General features: G+C 39.2%; 1 protein-coding gene across 1 annotated transcript; it reads left to right on the top strand.

Moving 5' to 3' along the window:
• Positions 1 to 20092: 20092 nt before the first annotated feature.
• LOC109792506 (putative WRKY transcription factor 11) lies at positions 20093 to 21253 on the top strand. The gene is made up of 3 exons (XM_020351926.3): positions 20093 to 20660; positions 20747 to 20872; positions 20975 to 21253. The coding sequence occupies exons 1-3, from the start codon at positions 20155 to 20157 to the stop codon at positions 21129 to 21131; spliced, it is 789 nt and encodes a 262-aa protein (XP_020207515.1). The 5' UTR covers positions 20093 to 20154; the 3' UTR covers positions 21132 to 21253.
• The last annotated feature ends 1131 nt before the right edge of the window (positions 21254 to 22384 follow it).

The raw sequence follows: 22384 nt of genomic DNA, 5'->3' as shown, positions 1-22384 counted from the left end.
AGATCTCGTCATGTACGAGGTCTGAGGTATGATTTCTATACCCCATTAAATGCATCGCGCGTCAATATTCTTGAAGTGGCTAACCATGTAGATTTGATATCTTTACCTCTGCGGGTGCACAACCCAATAAATGTCGAGTTAGGTGGTAAAGTTCTACCAAGAACTTGGAATGCTACTCACTTGAAATTTTATTATAGATAAACATGTAAACTTAGGTAATATGTACTCTTTTTCCCTCTTCAGTCTTTTTTCCCAAGTATTGAAAAATAAAGGTTTTGGTTGAAGAGATTTTAATGAGACATACCTTGAGTATGAAAAGAGATGTAAATTAATAAACACGCTTATATATATATATATGCATCCCCCTTCTCTAATCATAATATATATATATATATGGACCTATGCATGTGCGTATATGTTTTCATTTAACCATTTGTTACCACTCTGAGCCAAGTTTGAGCTAATTGGCCAAGTTTGAGCCAACCTCTTGATCAATTATAAGTTGGCCAAGTTTGAGCCAACAACCTCCTAATCAACTATAAAAAATAAAAAACAATCATTCTTCTCCAGATCCCACATATCCGTCGAAGCCTATTCGAACTCATCAATCCGAGCATACCCACATTAGTCATCCCACATATGATCACAACTAAAAGTTGGCTAAGTTTGAGCCAATAACCTCTTAATCAACTACAAGTTGGCCAAGTTTGAGCCAACCTCCTAATCAACTATAAGTTGGCCAAGTTTGAGCCAATAACCTCCTAATCAACTATAAGTTGGCCAAGTTTGAGCCAATCTCCTAATCAGTTATAAGTTGGCCAAGTTTGAGCCAACCTCCTAATCAACTATAAGTTGGCCAAGTTTGAGCCAATAACCTCTTAATCAACTACAAGTTGGCCAAGTTTGAGCCAACCTCCTAATCAACTATAAGTTGGCCAAGTTTGAGCCAAGCTCCTAAATCAGCTATAAGTTGGCCAAGTTTGAGCCAACCTCCTAATCAACTATAAATTGGCCAAGTTTGAGTCAATCTCCTAATCAACTATATGCAAGCACATTTATACAAAGTTCATACTTTGTCAATTTTCATACGTTAAGCAGATAAATCACATTGCTAACATTATTAATTCATAATTGGCCAAATCTGAGCCAACTTTGTTATTGATTTATAACTTGGCCAAATTTGAGCCAACTTCGTTATTGATTTATAACTTGGTCAAATTTGAGCCAACTTTGGCCAAATTTGAGTCAACTTTGTTATTGATTTATAACTTGGCCAAGTCTGAGCCAACTTTGGCCAAATTTGAGCCAACTTCGCTATTGATTTATAACTTGCCAAATTTGAGCCAACTTTGTTATTGATTTATAACTTGGCCAAATTTGAGCCAACTTTGTTATTGATTTATGTCTTGGCCAAATTTGAGCCAACTTCGTTATTGATTTATAACTTGGCCAAATTTGAGCCAACTTTGTTATTGATTTATAACTTGGCAAAATTTGAGCCAATCTCAAACCTGCTAATAGAGCTTCGTATTCAGCTTGGTTATTGGTGCCTTGGAAATCAAACTTGATGGTGAGCTCAAGCATCATCTCGTTGGGGCCTTCAAGGATGATTCCCGCACCACTACCTTTAATGTCAGACAATCTGTCAACATGTAAAATCCACGATTGATCTTCTGTGGCAATAGGAGATGTGAGTTTAGCAACAAAATCAGCGAGGCATTGGGCTTGCAATGGCCCCCGGCTATCATACTTGATTCCATACTCGGATAAGGTCAAAGTCGGCCATCAAATTCCAATCTCTCAAAAAATTATAAATTGGCCAAGTTTGAGCTAATTTCGTATCTGATTTATAAATGGTCGAGTCCGAGTCAACCTCAAAAATTAGCCGAGCCTGAGCCAACCTTAAAAAATTGCCAAGTTCGAGCTAACCTTAAAAACTGGCCGAGTCCGAGCGAACCTTAATGTTACATTGTAATCTGGCCAAATCTAAGCCAATCACATCTCAAATATTGGCCGAATTCGAGTCAATACTAATATTAACTTATGGCTTAGCCAAACATAAACCAATATCGCTCTCGACCCAAATATTGACCGAATTCGAATCAATATTTCTAAATTGCAATTCGGCCAAATCTGAGTCAAAATTATTATCAATTTAAAAGCTTATCAAACGTAACTTAATTTTTTCCCTTTACCAATAATTTATCCAATTCATTATAGATTCAAATCCAAATTTATTATTCATCTATGAGTTGACTAAGTTTGAGAAAAATCCGTTGATTTAATATGCAAACTCTATATAATATTCATATTTTTGAATTCAGATTTTTGAATCAAAAGAAACTCTGAAATGTTATCACAATATTTTACTTAATACATTTCAAATATCGAAATACGAAGAAACGACAACAAAAATAATTGTAACTTAGACAACTATTGCAAAGACAATATTCAACATTAATCTTCACTACTGACATCTTCCGGTAAGTCATCTCTATTAACCAATTTACCATCAAACACATCCTTGTTGACATTAAGCTCTTGAAGATTATCCTCAGGAGCAATCACTCTAGTTTGCCGAAATGCTTTGGCAAATCCTTTTCTATGTTCTAATATTACATGCAACTCGGTAGTTTGAAGCTCTTCATTCAAACTTTTGTTCTTAGAGTCTAACTCAGTAACCCGCTCGACATCAGCAGCTATGACTTCTTGACAAGCCTTGTTTTGCTCTATCAGTCTTTGAATTTCTTCTTGCAAATCCAACATGGTCTTTTCTTTTTCTTCAATCTTTTCTCTCAGCTTGGTGCATTCCTTTTCATTTTCTTCTTTTTCTCTTTCCATAACCTTTACCTTGCTCAATAATTCTTCCACCTTGGCCGAATAAGATTTATTTGATCTTATGGATATTTCAAAAGCCTTTATAGTCTCAGCCAATTTCTTCTTCACGTCATCGAGTTCAACATTTATAAATTGGCCAAGTTTGAGCCAATTTCGTATTTGATTTATAAATTGGCCAAGTTTGAGCCAATTTCGTATCTGATTTATAAATTGGCCAATTTTGAGCCAATTTCGTATCTGATTTATAAATTGGCCAAGTTTGAGCCAATTTCGTATCTGATTTACAAATTGGCCAAGTTTGAGCCAATTTCGTATCTGATTTATAAATTGGCCAAGTTTGAGTTAATTTGTTAACCAACAAAATTTGTGCCTCTCTGTTAATTGACCAAAGAGTTAGCCTAAATTATACGAACTTATAAACCATTTTTAAATGCCCTAGCCAAATACATCTAATCTCTCCTAAACGATTTCTACTATTCAATTGAAATCCATTCTTCACACTATGAAGTCGTTTTAATGGTTTATCACTCAATTTATGAATAATTGATGAGATTTGTAATTTGTCAAACAAACATAAAATGAAACATCACTATATTATCATGAGGAGTTGGTGAATGGGTTTTGGAACATTCCCAATCTTACAAAAAAGCAAATCCTAGTCGAATCCAATACTGTTATAAAAAGAAAAGAAAAAGACTTTCGCGGTCAACTTGGCGCTCCAAAGTGAGGTAACGTCAAGAGACATACTTATATGATCCAACTTGCCAAGAGGGTGATTGGAGTCATACCTCTGATGTAATGTTCTTGGTCGAGAAGATTGCTCAACTTGAGATGGCCCTACTTGCGTTGAAGGAGATGAAAATCCGAGCTGAGCAATTGACTCTTGTAAACTTGATAATAAGTTAGAATTTATATCCTTTTGCAAACTTAGACAATATTCAAAAGTCGTAGATGTTATAACTTACCTTTTCTTGGCCGAGATCACCTGGGCAACTTGACCCCACAACTCGTTTGTCAGATTCTCGTTTGCCAGCCTCAACTAGGTCGTTGGTTTTTTGTTTCTTCCCTTTACGAGAAGGGCGATCCACATCATAAATTTCTATCTCCTTAGTGTTGAACTTGGCTTTTAGTTCACGCTACTTACTTCTTCCCATGATTTTTGAATGACAAGGTAACACATAAGCATATCAATCAAACAAAACATTACTCACTTTAAACAACTTTACCATTACTTACTTTCTAATTCATCTCGAGGATTTTCTGATCTAGAAAGTGCTACGATAGCTTTGCTTTCTAAAAGCCGAGGCAATAATTGTAATTTTTGTATGTCTTCCTCCTCCGAAGGGGTTAATGTTAACCCCTCTGAACTGGAAAATCTCACGGGTTGAGATTGCCAATATAAAGGGAATTTTGGATTACACCAAATAAAACTTAATTTATGGCCAACTTCAATATACGCATCTCGTGATTAACCTCTAGCACTCTTACATCGCTCAGAGCTTGGGGGGCTTGTGTACCAACCTCGATCAACTCGGCCTACCAACTCGACCTACCCAAGCTTGAATCACAATATCAAGTAGTTAATTTAACGGTAATAATGACGATTACATAGAGAAGGAAAACGGACAATAGCAGGTAAAAATATATACATTTCATTGGACAATCTCAGATAACTAACTTGATCGTCGGAGTCCTTTTTGCAGGTACATCCGAGACGCTTGGAGAAGGGCGACCAATCTCGGCGACCAATCTCGAAAACCAACCTCGAAGACCAATCTCAAAGACCAATCTCTCATGATCTCTAGAGAGACCAAGATAGAGAAGATGATAAATCTGACTTGAAGGACCAACCTGATTCTGGTAAGAACATATATATATAAAGAAAATTAAAAAAAAAAAAAAAAAAAAAAAAAAAGGAAAAGTTATAAAAAAATAAGAAATTTTATAAAAAATAATTTTGGAAGTTTTTAGTTTCTACTATTTCTTCTTTATTTCAAATATCAATTAGATTCAATGACACACTATCCAAAAAATAATAATTTTCTGTCAACAAAGAAATTAATATAAATTCTAAGCTTAAAATTATTGAATTATTGAATAATGTTTTTAAATTAAATTTTTATTTTTAACTTAAGTAGCATTTAAATTCTAAAAAAAAATAAGCAAAACGTATTTAAATAGTTGAAACTTGTTGGTTTAATAAAGGTTGCAAACTAAATCTAATTTATTAAATTAAAATTGTTTAACAAAATTAGTTATTGAACTAATAATTAATAAATCTATACCTATTTGGGTTAGATAGTCTACTTTATTTGGGTTCAGAAGAAATAAAGCAATATTTTATTGGCGAATCCCCGAGTAACACGTGGCGTTTGGATACCAATTAATAGAGTGGAGAGAAAAATCATGTGGACTAATAAATTGAGATTTGAAATTCGTGGCACTAATAAAATACAATGTACTGTATAAATTACAGATCATAAAGGGTTATTGGAGAGATTTGCATGATTTCTTCTCCTACCTACATTAGCTACATACTTTCACAGCCTTATACTTTAAGTCAAACCGCATTCGGCGAATATAATATGTCACACTGTCGTTGGTTTTTGAGTTACCCATATTTTCTTTTTGTCAAAACAAACACCTTTTAAATGCAAAATTAATCATGTTGTGTCTGCTATCGTTTTGGAGTCACAAGGATACAACTCAATTATCTCAACTCTTATATCATTTCATTCTTTAATTAAAGTGGGAAAATTTTGGTTTAAATAATTAAGTGCAGTTATATTTATTAATTAAAAAATAGCACTTCTTTCATTCGACAATAACTAAATTTTAGAGTTTTAAAACATTTTTACTAAACTAACTTCACTCTCAATTAAATACATTACTTTTAATAATAACAGTTAAATAATTAATGAAAGAATAAATTAGAAAAAATAATTAAAATTATAGTAAAAAATGAGAGGATCAATTATTTTAGGATAATTTTTAAATATTAAAATTAAAATCAAAATCAATTTAAGGCGAAATAAATTGTATTTTAATGAAAGTTACACTACAACAAAAATTAGTATTACCGACAATTATTTAATGACAATAAATTAATTGTCTCTATTTTATTATTTAATAAAAATAAATGACTATTATAAATGGCCACTAAAAATATATTTATATTATATCAAAATTTACTATTTGCGACAATTATTTGTTAGAAAAAACTTAATCCCACATCAACTAAAAATAAAATAATTAAAGAGTATATAAATGAATGATAACTCTCACCTTACAAGTATGTTTTATAAGGTTGAGTTAGCCATATAATTTACTATTCTAAGTTAGTATTTAGGAGATAAGATAATTAAAAAAATTAAAAAATATATACTTAGAAGATAACATTCATCTTCTAAGTCTCACATCAATTAGAAATAAGGTAACTAAAGAGTATTTGTACTCATTTTACAAGTCCTACATCGATTAAAAATAAGATAATTAAAGATTATTATAAATATTTTCTTAAACTTTTAGCGGCAATTTTAAATGCCAGTAACAAATGACACAAAAAATTATACATTTTTCTCGATTAAAAAAATTAAAAAATATATACTTAGAAGATAACCTTCATCTTCTAAGTCTCACATCAATTAGAAATAAGGTAACTAAAGAGTATTTGTACTCATTTTATAAGTCCTACATCGATTAAAAATAAGATAATTAAAGAGTATTATAAATATTTTCTTAAACTTTTAGCGGCAATTTTAAATGCCAGTAACAAATGACACAAAAAATTATACATTTTTCCCGACCATTATGAGGGTCTTTACCAGCATATAAAATAATTGCCGGTAAATATTTTAGCGACACTGCATACAATAGCTAATGTGTGAATGTCGGTAAAAAAATTTGTAGCAATTTTTATTGCCACTAAAAGTCATATTAAATACCACTAAATGTCTATTTTATTGTAGTGCTAATTCTATTTTTTATCATATATATTAGCTAGAGCTTGAACATGTGTCATATACAAAGTAAGATAGTATTTTTTTTTAGTATAAACCACAAATATTTTTTTATCGAAGAAAATTTTATTAAATAGAAGTAAAATTTTGAATTATATTTTTTAAAAAAATTCAAGTAATTGTATATTGAAATGAGTACCAATAAAAAGAATATTGAGTTGTTTATTTTAAAATTATCAAGTCTTCTTGATTAAAATTTGAGTATGGATCTTATGAACATATTTCTGTATGCATGGAACTTGTGACTGTATTAGCTACCACTAAATATTAGTTGTGGCTTGTGACCTTGTATTCTTTAATACTCCAAAATACGCTATTAGTAAAAGTAATATATATATATATATATAATAAATTAAAATGTTTTGTATTCGAATAAAATGTGAAATTTGAGTTAAATAAACATGGTAGAAATTAATTATTGGTTCAATTAATTAGTATGATTCTATTATATGCATGACTAGCTAAAATTAAAAGTCGGACTTCTTTTTTTGCGGGCTATTTTTTATTCGTTTTGTCATAAAGCATGTACCAAGAAATTATTTAGATAAGGAAAATATCTGTTTTATATGATTACATTATTTTATAAACAAATTAATGTCTCAATTATTCAGTGATCTGTTTGACGATTTGCACAACTCGTTTAAGCCGTTTTGGAATTGATCAGCCTAGATATATAATATTCATTTGAGATTATTATTATTCTGATTTCAAGATGAGAACAAAAGATTAGTCTAATTAACAATTTTATATATGACAATTTTTTTTTCAACTGCATTAAAGCACGTGGATGGAGGGAATAAAGTGTGATTAGGTTTTCACCTTTACGTTGGTTGTGTACTGTTACCAAAAAAAAAAAAAGTTGTGTAGAAGTGCTATTGAACATCTATCATCCTTATATTATACAGATTAAGTGAGAAGAATATTCTACATATTTTAAATTTTAAAATAATATACAAGTTGTTATTACTGTTTGATTCTCTGCAAAAGTCAAGTTTAAGTGACTGTGGTATATACCTAACCATTGAACCGAAAATTATTTTTTCTTCAGACATCAGAAATGAATTGATATGAAAGCCATTCCACATTTTTCTGATCAGTGAAAAGCCATTTCACATTTAACTTACCGTCAGAAGTTCTTTTCCCCGTCACTACAATTTGAGAAACTTATTTTTAAAAAAATTTGTTTAGTAATCACTAAACAAATAGAATTCATACAAAATAAAGAAACTGGAAAATGTTGGTTTGGGATTGCATGCTGTTAAACTGCTAATTAGTAACTTAATTCAGTATAGTCGACGTAAACATAAACTAATTAAAAGTTGGGATTTAATATTCATTTAAATCCAAGTCCAAGTTTCCAACATCCTTTTCAATCCCCCAGAAAACATATTCAAACATTCAATCACGTAAATGCATAAAATGACAGGCAGGTACCAAATTCAACCTTCGCTTCAAATATTTCAGCATAAAAAAATAAACCCTTTCCAGAATGTATATAAAAAATTTATGGTTTGGGGGGAGGTGGGATAATATATAACTTTCTCAAAGAAGACGAGAGATGGTTTGAACTTGCCATTTATTAAACGTGAGAGCTTATTTGATTTCACTTAATTAATTCCTTTTCTTAAAATAATAATAAGTAATAAAAAAATTATTATGAAATTCACTAATGAATTATAGTAAAATATTAACTTTTTATATTAATTGTACGGTATTAATCTCTTGTCAATTGCATGAATCGTGTAAGTTTTTTATTAATAATTGTCCAATTTGTCAAATACCCTTCATAACAAAATTTGATCGATTTCCAAACTATCCTCCATGAATAGCTGAGACAAGACTTCGTGATTTACGAAATAAAGAGGATATCAATCATAAATGCTAAGATTTACGAATTTATTAATAATAATAATGATATAACATAATTTGTTGGATCATGCAAAGAAATAAATGATTCACACTCAATAATATCATTTTAATATATATATATATATATATATATATATATATATATATATATATATATATATATATATAAATTAAGTCTAAGAAAATCAATTGTTACACTCACTAAATATTTTGAATTGAGACAACTACTAAGTCTTTTTAAAAGAGATTTCATACGGAATATAATTTATTTTGAAAGCTCATACATTACTAGAAAAGTGTCATTTTTCTACGAATTTTTCTACAAAAAAATATTCGCAAATTTTTTTTGTGAATTTTCTTGCAATAATAATTCCACAAAAAAAATTTACGAATTTATTTAAGAAAAATAATTTACAGATATTTCTTACAAATTTTTTAATGAAAAATAATCTATAAGAAATTTTTGCAAATTTTGCTACAATTTTAATGATCATAGAAATTTTATTCCATGGTAAAAATTTACAGAAAATATTGTAAGAATTTTATTTTGTTTCTTATAAAAATAAATTCACAAGTAATGTTTATTAAATGGTAGAAAATTTTTGCGATAACTTTTCTTATGGACTTTCCTGCCAATTTTAATCCGCAAAAAAAATAAAAAAATACTTAAATTTATAAGTTTAATATTTTAAAAAAATTTCAAGTCCCACATCGATAAAAAATAAAATAATTAAAAAAATATATAAGTTGGGAGCAACACTTACCTTACAAGTTGATTTGTATGGTTGAGTATTAGGCTTATAATTTATGATTTTAGAGTTTAAAAGATTATGTATCACATGTTGGTGGCATGATAAAATTTGTAGTAATTTTTTTTATTTTTTTGTAAAAAATATTCCTGTAGAACTTCTTGCGAAAAAATTCGTAAAAACATATTATTAACAAAGGTATTACCTGTAGATAAAATTTTACAAAAAAATTCATAAGAATAATGTTTGTCACAAATTTTAATACAAAATTTACTTAAAAAAATTACATGTAATAAGAGAAATTATAGTAATGACAATTACCTTCCAAATATTTTGGGTTACCTATTTATAATAATGAATAGCAAATGTTCTATTTGAAAATTGAAAAATAGATTAAAAAGAATAAATAAAAACATGTATTGATAATATAAATAATTTACATTATCGTGTTATATATATATATATATATATATATATATATATATATATATATATATATATATATATATATATATATATATATATATATGAGTTTTTTGAATATGGAATATAAGTGTGTTTGTGTCTGTATTATGTGAAAAAATAGCGTCCCAATTAAACTCTAAACACAAATAAGAAAAATGAAATTTTAGACATGGCTGTCAATTTTCCACGATCGAATACGATTTGTATTCTTCAACAAGACTTCTCAACCATACTAGCTAGGTGCTAACTCTTGCATTAGAAGGGAAGAACTGGTCCATAGTCCACTACAAGTATGTTGATTGATTTTCTAGATTTTGCTTCTTTCTATTCCACTCTTAGGTTAGGACGAATGACTCACTTCGCAACGTTCAACACATAGTACAATTCCACAAACAAGGGTCAAGGGGTAGTCACCTGTTCCAATAATTCGATGAAGATATTAAATTGGTTTAATTTTTTTTCTTAGTCAAATTATTTTCGATTCAAAAATCTTAATCGATTCATATTAATTATATAATTATATTACAAATTCAATGGTTCAACAATTGAACAAATTTATTTTTTTTATAACTTATATTATCATTAATTAGTAATGTACTATCCGTACCGCGTAACCGAGCTCCGAGCTCGGCACCACAACGCAAGCCGACCTCGGACGCGCTCCGCATGGCATCAGCTCGGCATTTAAGTGAATCATAACCGATTCCCGAGGATCTCGCCCCAGACGAGATCCGTTATCTAATCATATTACATCTTATCTCAAGCCCAAGGCCCAAAGCAACCCTAATTCACACTAAGGTACGTGCATTACTTATACGAGATTCATACTCCCGCAAACATTAACTTTGGCATCGGAGTCTCTTTTGCAGGTACCACCCCCATCTTGGAACACAAACGTACCAGTGAAGGAGGCTCACCGATCTTACCTGGCGGATCAGCTCTACGGCAGATTTCCGATAAGAACATTTGGCGCCCACCGTGGGGCTGATCAAGACAGCTCTTATCGGCCACGCTTATGGTTTTCACCAGAAGCCATAGCAGACGCGTAACAAACGACCTAGATCACACAACTAACATGAATAACGAAGCAGCAGTGAGACGACTGATCGAGCAGGTCGAGCAGCTACGGCAGCAACACGTCGCAGATCTACAAAGTATGCGTGCCAAGCACGAAACTGACCTAGCCGCGATGCGTACCGCTAATGAGGCTGACCTAGCGGCTCTGCGCGCGGAAAACAAGAGGATTCGCGCTCAGCTCCAGCGGTGATATTCTGATCATCCCTCCGGCTCTCAACCCAACCCCGGCGGAGCACTGCGAGCCGATTTAAACCAGGAGACAGGATCAACTCCCCCACAGGGAGTGATCAGCACAATTGCAGGAGGCTTCGCAAGAGGGGGAGCCAGCAGCTCAGCCCGGAAAAAACACCTGCGCAACGTCAACCGCGTACACTTCACCACCTCTGCTTCGCACCAAAGCTCGCAGACGATCACTTTCACCGACGACGACTATGCCGGGATCAATCCCGACCAGGACGATCCCATGGTCATAGTCGTAGCGCTAGCCAATTGGGAGGTTCACAAGACTCTGGTCGACCAAAGGAGCTCGGCCGATATCCTATATTGGCCAACATTCCTCAGGTTAGACGTCCCTCACTCTCTCATACAACCTCACACAGAACCCCTAGTCGGTTTTGAAGGAAGGAGCGTTTACACTCGGGGATACGTGGACCTACTGACGGCTTTCGGAGCACCTCCGGATTCAAGGCGGGTCATGGTTCGATACCTCCTCGTGGAAGCCAACACCTCCTATAACATCATCATCGGCAGGCCAACCTTGAATCAGCTCGGAGCGGTAGTGTCCACCCCACACCTCACCATGAAATTCCCAGGGCATGATGGGAGGATTATCTCCGTCAGAGCAAACCAGAAGACGACACGACAATGCTACACCGAAAGCCTGAAAATCGCCTCACCTGGCGAACAGTGCAAGAGCAATCTTACCACCGTGGCTCGCATCAACCACGAAGAAATCACCGACCTCGATCCAAGATCCGACGCTCGTGACGAGCGGCCTACCCCCGTTGACGAGCTCGATGACCTCCAGATCGGGAAACTCCCCAAGAAAACCACGAAGATCAGCAGACAGTTGACTCCAAAGTTGCGACAACAACTTGAATCGGAAATCCTCAAGAATGCCGACCTCTTCGCCTGGTCTAGCGCTGACATGCCAGGCATAGACGTTGATTTCATCTGCCACAGGCTAGCAATACACAAGGAGACAAAACCAGTCGCCCAAAGGAAGAGAAAGGTCGGCGGCGAAAGACAGCAAGCCATCGTCGCTGAAACACAGAAATTGCTCAACGCTGACTTCATCCGTGAAGTCAGATACACCACATGGCTGGCGAACGTGGTCCTGGTAAAGAAGAACTCGGGGAAGTGGCGCATGTGCGTCGACTATACCGACCTAAACAAAGCATGTCCCAAGGACTCATACCCTTTGCCGAGCATTGACAGGTTAGTCGACGGAGCCTCCGGACACGCCCTCCTCAGTTTCCTCGACGCCTACTCTGGGTACAACCAGATAATGATGTACCCACCCGATGAAGCGCATACGTCTTTCATCACCGACCACGCCAACTACTGCTACCGGGTGATGCCCTTCGGCCTAAAAAACGTAGGGGCAACCTACCAGCGGCTGATGGATAAGGTTTTTCGACAACAGATCGAGAGAAGCATGGAAGTTTACGTCGACGACATGGTAGTCAAAACTACCTCGGCGGTAGACCATGCTGCCGACCTTGCTGAAATATTTGCCTAGGTCAGGAAGCATAACATGCGCCTCAACCCGGAGAAATGTGTCTTCGGTGTCCAGGGGGGTAAGTTCCTCGGCTTCATGATTACCAGCAGAGGAATCGAGGCCAACCCCGAGAAGTGCAAGACCATCATCCAGATGCAAAGCCCACAAACGGTGAAAGAAGTCCAACGCCTAGCCGGACGGTTAGTCTCACTGTCCCGCTTCATTCCCAAACTCGCGGAAAAGGCGGGACCAATCTTCACCCTACTAAAAAAGCTAAAGGATTTCTTGTGGACAGATCAGTGCGAAGAAGCTTTCCGAAGCTTCAAAACCTTCCTCACAACTCCACCAATCCTACAGAGGCCGGATCACAACACCGACCTCCTGCTATACTTGGCCGTAGCAGAAAACGCCATCAGCTCAGTTATCGTACAAGAACACCAAAAGGTACAGACACCTATCTACTTCATCATTCGAGTCCTCCAAGACGCGAAAAGGAGATACCAAATGATCGAGAAGCTGGCATTAGCGCTCGTCACCGCAGCTCGGCGGCTCCGACCCTACTTCCAGAGCCACCAGGTGATAGTCAAAACTGACTATCCCGTCAAGCAAATTTTGCGAAAGCCTGAGCTCGCCGGACGCATGATCGCCTGGTCGGTAGAACTATCCGAATTCGGCATCCAGTACGAAGGCTGCGGACCCCTGAAGGCCCAATGCTTAGCCGACTTCGTAGCCGAGCTCATGCCAACTATTGCCGAGGAACCCTAGGTATGGACTTTACATGTTGACGGGTCCTCCAACTCTAAAGGCGGTGGTGCAGGCATCATTCTGGAAGGGCCAAACCAAGCCACCTTGGAGCAGTCCCTCAAGTTTGGCTTCAAGGTGACCAATAACCAGGCAGAGTATGAGGCACTTCTAGCAGGACTGAGGCTGGCTCGCGACCTCGGGGCTCGAAGAGTGAGTTGCAACAATGACTCGAAACTCATGGTGGAGCAGCTCAACGGGACGTACCAGGCAAAGGACACTCTGCTACAGCGGTACTTTCACACTGCGTCCCACCAGATCTCGTCTTTCGACGAATTCATCATAAAGCATCTGCCGCGAGAGCAAAACGCCCGAGCCGACCTCCTATCGAAGCTCGCCAGCACCAAAAGCCCCGGACAACATCGAACCATCATACAGGAAACCTTGCACTCACCCAGCCTAGATGACAAGGTCGTCAACGTCAGTGACAATGAAGACCTGGGATGGATGGCAGGCATCTGGGGCTACTTGAAAGAGGGAATCCTGCCCGAGGATAAAGACGAAGCTTGGAAGATAAGGATGAGATCGGCCAAGTTCGTCATCATCGGAGATGAATTATTCAAGCGTGGTGACTCCTCTCCACTGCTCAAATGCCTGACTGCGTCCCAGGCAGCCTATGTCATCAAGGAAATTCATCAGGGGATATGCGGCATGCATTCCGGGGCGCGTTCAATAGCAACCAGGATACTCCGAGCTGGCTATTACTGGCCCACTCTGAAGTCAGATTGCCAAAGCCATATCCAAAAATGCAAAGATTGCCAGCAGATCGGCAACGCACACCGACAACCACCCAAAACCCTCCACCACATGATGTCGGCGTGGCCTTTCTCCCAATGGGGAATGGACATCCTCGGGCCATTCCCCCCCGCGAAAGGCCAACTAAAATTCCTCCTGGTAGCAATCGACTACTTCACCAAGTGGATCGAAGCATGTCCACTCGCCAAAATCACCACCGAGAACGTGCGGAAGTTCACCTGGAAGAACATCGTCTGCAGGTTCGGAATCCCTCACGCCCTCGTCACTGACAACGGCCGACAGTTCATCGCACAGGAATTCGAGGACTTCCTCCGCGAGCTCGGAATCAAACACCTTTCGACCTCGGTGGAACACCCTCAGACCAACGGCCAGGCCGAAGCTGCCAACAAGGTCATCCTCCGGGAACTCAAAAAGCGACTAGGAAGCGCCAAAGGGCAGTGGCCCGATGAACTCCCCAGCATCCTATGGGCGTATCATTGCACCCCCCCAGTCAACCACACAAGAGACGCCTTATAGGCTGACCTACGGAGCTGACGCAATGATCCCAGTAGAAGTCGGCGAAACATCCCACAGACGCCAAGTCTTCAACGGCGAACAGAATGCCCAAGAACTGGTAGCTGACCTCGACTTAGTGGACGAGCTTAGAGACGAAGCTCAAATCCACGAAGAAGCCTGCAAGCTCCGAGCTTCCCGAAGATACAACACCCGAGTAAAACCTCGCTCGTTCCGAGTAGGTGACTTGGTATGGCGATTACTAGGCGAAGCAAGAAAGGACACGTCAGATGGGAAACTCGCACCTACTTGGGGTGGCCCCTTCCGAGTTGCAGAAGACTTGAAAAATGGAGCATATAGACTGGAGGAACTCAGCGGCAAACCCATACCGCAAATTTGGAATGCTACGCATCTCAAGTTTTATTTTAGTTGAACTTTGTATGAATGAGTCGTGCACTCTTTTCCCGCCTCAGTCTTTTATCCCAAAAAACAGAAAGATGGGTTTTGGCTGAGAGGGTTTTTAATGAGGCACATTTACATAATCAATAAAATGACTCATCTCGTCCAACTCACATCCTTTTCGCATAATTTTACGTTTAACCTCAAATAGAGGTCGAATTCGAACCTCGGTTTGCTAAGGTCAAGTTTGAACCTTCACGAAAATAAAAGGTGAAGTTTGAACCTTCACAAAAACTTAAGGTCAAGTTTGAACCTTCACGTAAAGTTAAGGTCGAGTTCGAACCTCGGTAACCTTCACAAAAACTTAAGGTCAAGTTTGAACCTTCACAAAAGTTTAAGGTCAAGTTTGAACCTTCACGTAAAGTTAAGGTCGAGTTCGAACCTCGGTTCATTAAGGTCAAGTTTGAACCTTCACAAAAATTTAAGGTCAAGTTTGAACCTTCACGTAAATTTAAGGTCGAATTCAAATCTCGGTTCATTAAGGTCAAGTTTGAACCTCCACGTAAACTTAAGGTCGAATTCGCCCACTTATCTGGGGTCAAGTTCGAACCTTAATGAAATGTATCACTCCAAGTCCAAGGTCAAATTCGAACCTCGGCAGGATTAAGGTCAAATTTGAACCCTCAATCTACGGTCCAGTTTGAACCATCACGAAAAGCTAAAGTCGAGTTCGAACCTCGGTTTTATTACGGCAAAATTTAAACCTTCACGTAAAAAATATATACACATATATATATACAAGCAAAGTTCTCAGGATTCAACACTTGAATCCAAAACAGAAATAAATTACGATTACAAAATTGGCCTACACAGAGACATTATCGCTGGAGCTATCCTCAACGTCGTCCTCCTTGACCAGCTTCCCAAAGCGAACGACCTTCTCCACATGCATGCCGGAGAAGTCAAACCCTGGCGCAAGAAGCCTGGCCTGACGAGCAGCCTTGAGGAAGCCCCTCTTATGCTCCACCACGATGGAGCGCTCAACATCCTCAAGTCTCCTCTGCAACGCCGCCTTCTCGGCCTCCAGCGACGAAAGATCTACTCTCTGGGCAGCAATCTCCTGCTCTTTGCTACCAATAATGGCCTCATCGCGGAGACGCTCCTCGGTCACCGACACCAGCTCGCCCTTCAAAAATGCGACTTCATCTTCCAGAGAGAGAACCTGTTCCCGAGAAGACATCACCTCGCCCCGGGTCGAGGTAACCAGCCCCTGCAACTCACCCACCCGAGAAGCATACTCTTCGTTGGAGCGAAGGGCGATCTCCAAGGACTTCTGGGCCTTGGCGAGGCCCCCCCTCGCCGTCTGGAGCTCGGCCCCCTGCATCTTCGCTTCACCAAGGGCGGCGGTCAGAACCCCGTTCTCCTCCTTCAGGACTTTATTCTCATCCTTCAGAGGCTGAATAAGGCTCCTCAACTTCGCCATGTCCTCCTGCTGCCTCGACCACTTGTGTTTCCAGTAATCCACAATGGTCGTTCCTCGCTGAAGGAAGATCTGGGCGGCATCAAAACTTCCCATTGGCCCGGCCGACTCGATCATCGCCTGATCAGCCGTGCTCAATGACCCCTTCGGGAAAAACTTCCCCGGAGTCACCGCGGCTCTCCACAGAGAGTCGACCTCCTCTGACGCACTCAAGTGCTCCAGCCACATGGGCGCGCCCTCTTGCGCATAGTGATACGTAAGGTACGGCCGCTTCAGCTTCGGAACCGGACCAGGGGTAGGGAGCCCGGAGCTCGACCCCTCCCTACGGACCTCGGCAGAAGTAGGCGCAGATACCCCAGTGTCGCTCCCCGCCTGCAAAAAGCAAGGACACTCTCCTAAGAACAAAAGTAACCAGAAGGGTAAAACGCCAAATACCACAGAAGGGCCAACGTCTCACCTCACCAACCAGAGCAGCAGGTACTGCACCCCGGATCACTTCCTCGGCGACCGAGATGGCCCACCCGACAACAAGGACCACTTCCTCGGCAGCATCCCCTACCTATAGAAAATAGCCTCAAGTCAAAACGCCAAAAAATAGAGACAAGACTAAGAGAAGAAAAATACTCACCACGGCAACCCGCTCAATAGCTTGAGCCGGCGCCTTGCTGGGTTGGACGACCGGCTCAGCAGCCGATGCCACCTCTTCAGCAGCCACACGATCGACCCCCTCCGGCGGCGGAATCCCAGCAAGGTCCACCTCCCCAGTTTCAATAACCTCAGAGGCCACCTCCCCTATCTCATGAGGGGCAGAGGTCCCCCCGACCTCTCTCCCACCCCTCTTTCGTTTTTGGTTGATTTTCAGAGGGGAAACCTCCTCCTCCGGAGGCTCGAAAACCCTGAGCTTGGTCACGTTAAAGTAGGGTTTCAGCTCAAGCCACAAGTCTTTTTCTATAAGGCCTACAAACAGAAAAAAAGGCACATCAGAAAAAAAGAATTACACAAACCTCAACAAAATACCAAGATACAAAATACTCACCCTCTAGGACCCTCTCCCTGTGCGCCGAGTTCGCAAGCGACAAGATCGACCTATAATCCAACGGGCGAGGCAAGGCTGAGAGATTCTTAACGACGGCAGCCTCCGAAGCCGTCAACTCCAAAGGGTTCACCCCGTGAAACCTAGACGGTTTAGGGCACCAGTAAAAGGGGAACTTCGGTATCCACCAAAGTAGAAATCCCCATCCTCCAAAGGGTCGATGTCCACAAGGACTACCCGGAAAAACTCGGATTTGAAATTCTTATAAGATTAGGAGTAAAGAGTGAATAAACCCCCTTCTTTACTCTCGTTCAAAGAAAGAATGCCATACGGCAGAACGCCCAGCTTCAGCTGGTAGAAATGAAGGAATACGCGAAGGGACAACTTCAGCCCTAAGACCGCACACAGGACCTGAAACGCCCTCAAAAAACCCCAGCTATTGGGGTGTAGCTGGCAAGGGGCCGCGTTGATGTAGTTCAAGAAATCACACTCAAACTGAGTGAAGGGAAGACAAACGCCTAGGTCCCTGAAGAAACTCTGATAAACATAAAAGTGGGGGGGATCAGTTGACTTCCCCATGAACACACCCTCACCAGCCGGACAGGGCTCGAGCCGAATCATCCGGGAAAGGGTGGGGTAGCAAATCCGGTGCGTCTCCCAAACCGCATCAACCTCCAGGCGCGACCTGAACACACTTTGGATGCCCCCCATCTCGCGCTTGACCCAGTCGTAACCAGGAACACCCGGCTCCAGGTCCTTAGGCGGGGGCGGGTCTTTCCTCTCGGTGGCACCCTTCCCGGTAGCCACCACCTTGCCACGCGCCTTGTCCCTGGCAGGCTTAGAAGAACCGACGCCACGACCACCAACCATCAAGAAGACTTGAAGAAAGACTATAAAAACGAAGACGAAAGCGAGAAAGCCAGGAACGAGAAGGCATAGAGGGCTACCGTACCCAAGAAGCCAAAAAGTAGAAGAAAGTGGTGTGAATGGGAAGAGACACGGGAAAGAAAAAGAAAAGGGACTCCTTCCCACATTTCAAAACCGCCACGCCACGTGTCGGTCAAGGGACACGCTTGACAACACAATTAATTGCAAGACCATCATTACATAATCGTCATCTCCCATAAACGTGCCACTTGTACGTTCCTGGGAAATGAACAGACGCGACACATGGCACCACAACGAGCAAACGTACGCGAGAGGTCACCTCCCCCCAGCGAGCTCGGTCTTAACTCCTCGACCTACGGTCTTTAGAGCTCGGGGGGCTAGTGTAATATCCGTACTGCGTAACCGAGCACTGAGCTCGGCACCACAACGCAAGTCGACCTCGGACTCGCTCCGCATGGCATCAGCTCGGCATTTAAGTGAATCATAACCGATTCCCGAGGATCTCGCCCCAGACGAGATCCGTTATCTAATCATATTACATCTTATCTCAGGCCCAAGGCCCAAAGCAACCCTAATTCACACTAAGGTACGTGCATTACTTATACGAGATTCATATTCCCACAAACACTAACTTTGGCATCGGATCTCTTTTACAGGTACCACCCCCATCTTGGAACACAAACGTACCAGTGAAGGAGGCTCACCGATCTTACCTGGCGGATCAGCTCTACGGCAGATTTCCGATAAGAACAAGTAACATATTAATATAACTTACTCGATATTGTGATGTATAAACTTATTTATCATATTTTGTGTTGCACTAACATAAGTTATACAACTTTTTCTGTCAGACACTTATCATACATAGTGTCACATGCCATATCCACTGACCACTCAACCACTCTTCCTACTCACTAACATTATCTTATCCGATTAATATTCACTATTTTATTTGATTATGTTAGATTACTTTACTTTCAAATATTAGACTACTTAAATTTTATATTTTTTTATTTATATTTAAATGTTATTTTTTTTTTTGTAGAAATTTATTGTTGATCGTTTTGGTTTGATTTAGATTGTAGAAATTATTTTTGTAATATGATGTAAATCTCACCAATCAAAATTAAGTTAATATTAGAATTTGTTACAAGAATTAGTTAAATTAAGTAAAGTTTTCACATTTACAGGAAAAAAAAAAAAAAAAACTGATTGGTTGGCGGCGGTAGAATGGTCCCATCCCATGGTGGAAAAATTAAGGATCATTTAAAAAATTGAGAAAAGATGAATGAATAATGTCAACGGTAGAAGTGGAAGAAAAACATGTTATAAGTAGATTAGTTGGTAAATATTACTAGTGTAATAGACGTAAGAGATATTTAATTTCCCCGTTACGTTAGGTAGGAAAAAGAAAAAGAAAAAGAAAATGGGTGGAGTGAAATGCAACACAGTAAGTATGTTACCCGGTCATCCGGTGACCCTCTATATAAGTTGTCGTTCCCCTCCATCTTCATTCTTCCTGGTTCCCATGGGCGTGGCATTGTAATTAGTAGCGTTTGTGAGTGAAAATGGCGGTGGAGTTAATGGGGTTCCCCAAAATGGAGGAGCAGAAAGCAATTCAAGAGGCAGCATCGGAGGGCCTCAAGGGAATGGAAGACCTCATCGGTCTCCTCTCCCACCAACCCTCTCACCTCCACACTGACCTCACCGACGTAACCGTTTCCAACTTCAAAAAACTCATCTCCCTTCTCAAACGCACCGGCCACGCCCGTTTCCGCCGCGCACCTCTCCCTGCCCCGCCGCCTCAGAGTTTAACTCTGGATTTTACCAAACCTAACATCTTCCCCTCTTCCTCCAAGTCCCACTCCCTGGAACTGGAATTCTCGAAAGAAACCTTGAGCGTCTCCTCCAACTCCTCCAGCATCTCCGACGCCAAACTAGGATCCTCCCTCTTCCGCACCCCGCCCTCCGCCGGAAAACCACCTCTCTCCTCCGCGGCGCCCACCAAGAAGAGGTGCCACGACCACTCGGACGACCTCTCGGCCTCCAACAAGTGCCACTGCGTCAAGAGAAGGTACATATATGATATATGAAGGCATTCAATGGAGAGAGTCTGATAGTGACACCTTAATAATGTTATTTTGCTTTGATTGGGTTCAGGAAGAATCGCGTGAAGAAGACGATAAGAGTGGCGGCGATTAGTTCGAAGATCGCGGATATTCCAGCGGACGAGTACTCGTGGAGGAAGTACGGGCAGAAGCCGATCAAGGGATCACCGTACCCGAGGTGGGTCATTTTGGACGTTGACTTTGGTCAAAGGCTTTTACTTTTTAACTTTTAAGTTTTAACTCACCACGTTTCTTCGTTTTTTTTTTATATTTGTGTTAGGGGGTATTATAAGTGCAGTACGGTGAGAGGGTGTCCGGCGAGGAAACACGTGGAGCGTGCTTCGGACGATCCCACGATGTTGATTGTGACGTACGAGGGGGAGCACCGTCACTCCATTCAGACCGCGATGCAGGATAACATATTCGACTCAACGTGAACAATGGGGCTTTTTTTGTAGTTGGGGCATAGGAGTTCAATTAAGACGGTGGTTGCCGTGTAAATCTGTCCTTGTTCTAAACATTATTCTATTACTGCGAATCTTAATCTTCTCCCACTCAACTCTTACTAGTTACTACCTCTTTATTTTATGATTATTTTCCTGAAACTAGTTTGTCTGGGGTACTCTCAGATCTGAATCTCTAATTGGGAAAGCCTAAGGATGCCTCCAATTGGAAAAATGGAATGACGTTGCATTTCGTTTATGTTCTTTGCGATCCACATAATTGTGCACACAAAGGTTTAATTTCGTTAAGTTCATATTTTGCGAATCATATTTAAAAACTAGTTTCAGTTTTTTTTTTTTGGTTTACCTTGGAACTTACTCGAAACACCGTAGATTTGTTTGTTTCACCTGTGGTAGAATTAAAAGATGTAACTAAAGTAACAATTTTTATATTAAAATGTTTATATCTGACTTATTAGTTTCGCCATCGGAGCAAAAGGTAAAAATATAAAAATGTTTAATAGAAATATATTATCCTAAATAGTCTCGACTCCTAGATATTGTGCGACTTTGAAACATATTAGAATTAGTTGAAATTATTTTGATACTTATTAAGCTATCATGATTTTGTTATCGAAAAAAGTGTTCGATGTGTTAAGAATGAAAGTTTATAAACTATTTTGATGCTTAATTCTTAAGTAATGTATGACCTTTAGATATATTAAAATAAAATTATGAGGATCCAACAAGTGTCAAATAGGACAATATCTCAAACACAAGGACTCTAAGGATGCAGGGATTTACAGTCAAAATATTTGGATTTATTCTAGTATACTTATAAGTCTCACTTCGCTTAGAAGTTAAGATCAATGATAGTTTAAAAATACCCTCCTCTCTTAATCCTTAAAGCATCTTTTTAAGGATAAAATTACGACGATCCAACAAACACTAAAACCAAAGTGGATAATACCTCAATCACGGTGATTTTAATGATATTAGCAGACTTACAATCAAAACATTAACCAATCACACACCTAAGATTTATGATGTGTTTGATAAAACAACTTAATTAAATGAATAAGAATTTATTATATAAATTATTTCTATAACGAAAGAAATATTATAAGTTATTTCCAGAAATCTCCACTAGATTAAATAACTTATTGTTCCAGTGCCAGGAACCATTCTGAAATAATCTTTAGCGATACAATGCTAAAAGATACTAGTAGCAATCCTAGAACATTCGA

The sequence above is a fragment of the Cajanus cajan genome, chromosome 6 (assembly GCF_000230855.2).
Source record: "Cajanus cajan strain Asha chromosome 6, NIPB_CcT2T_4, whole genome shotgun sequence".
Lineage (NCBI taxonomy): Eukaryota > Viridiplantae > Streptophyta > Magnoliopsida > Fabales > Fabaceae > Cajanus > Cajanus cajan.
This window is presented reverse-complemented; position numbering and strand designations above follow the sequence as displayed.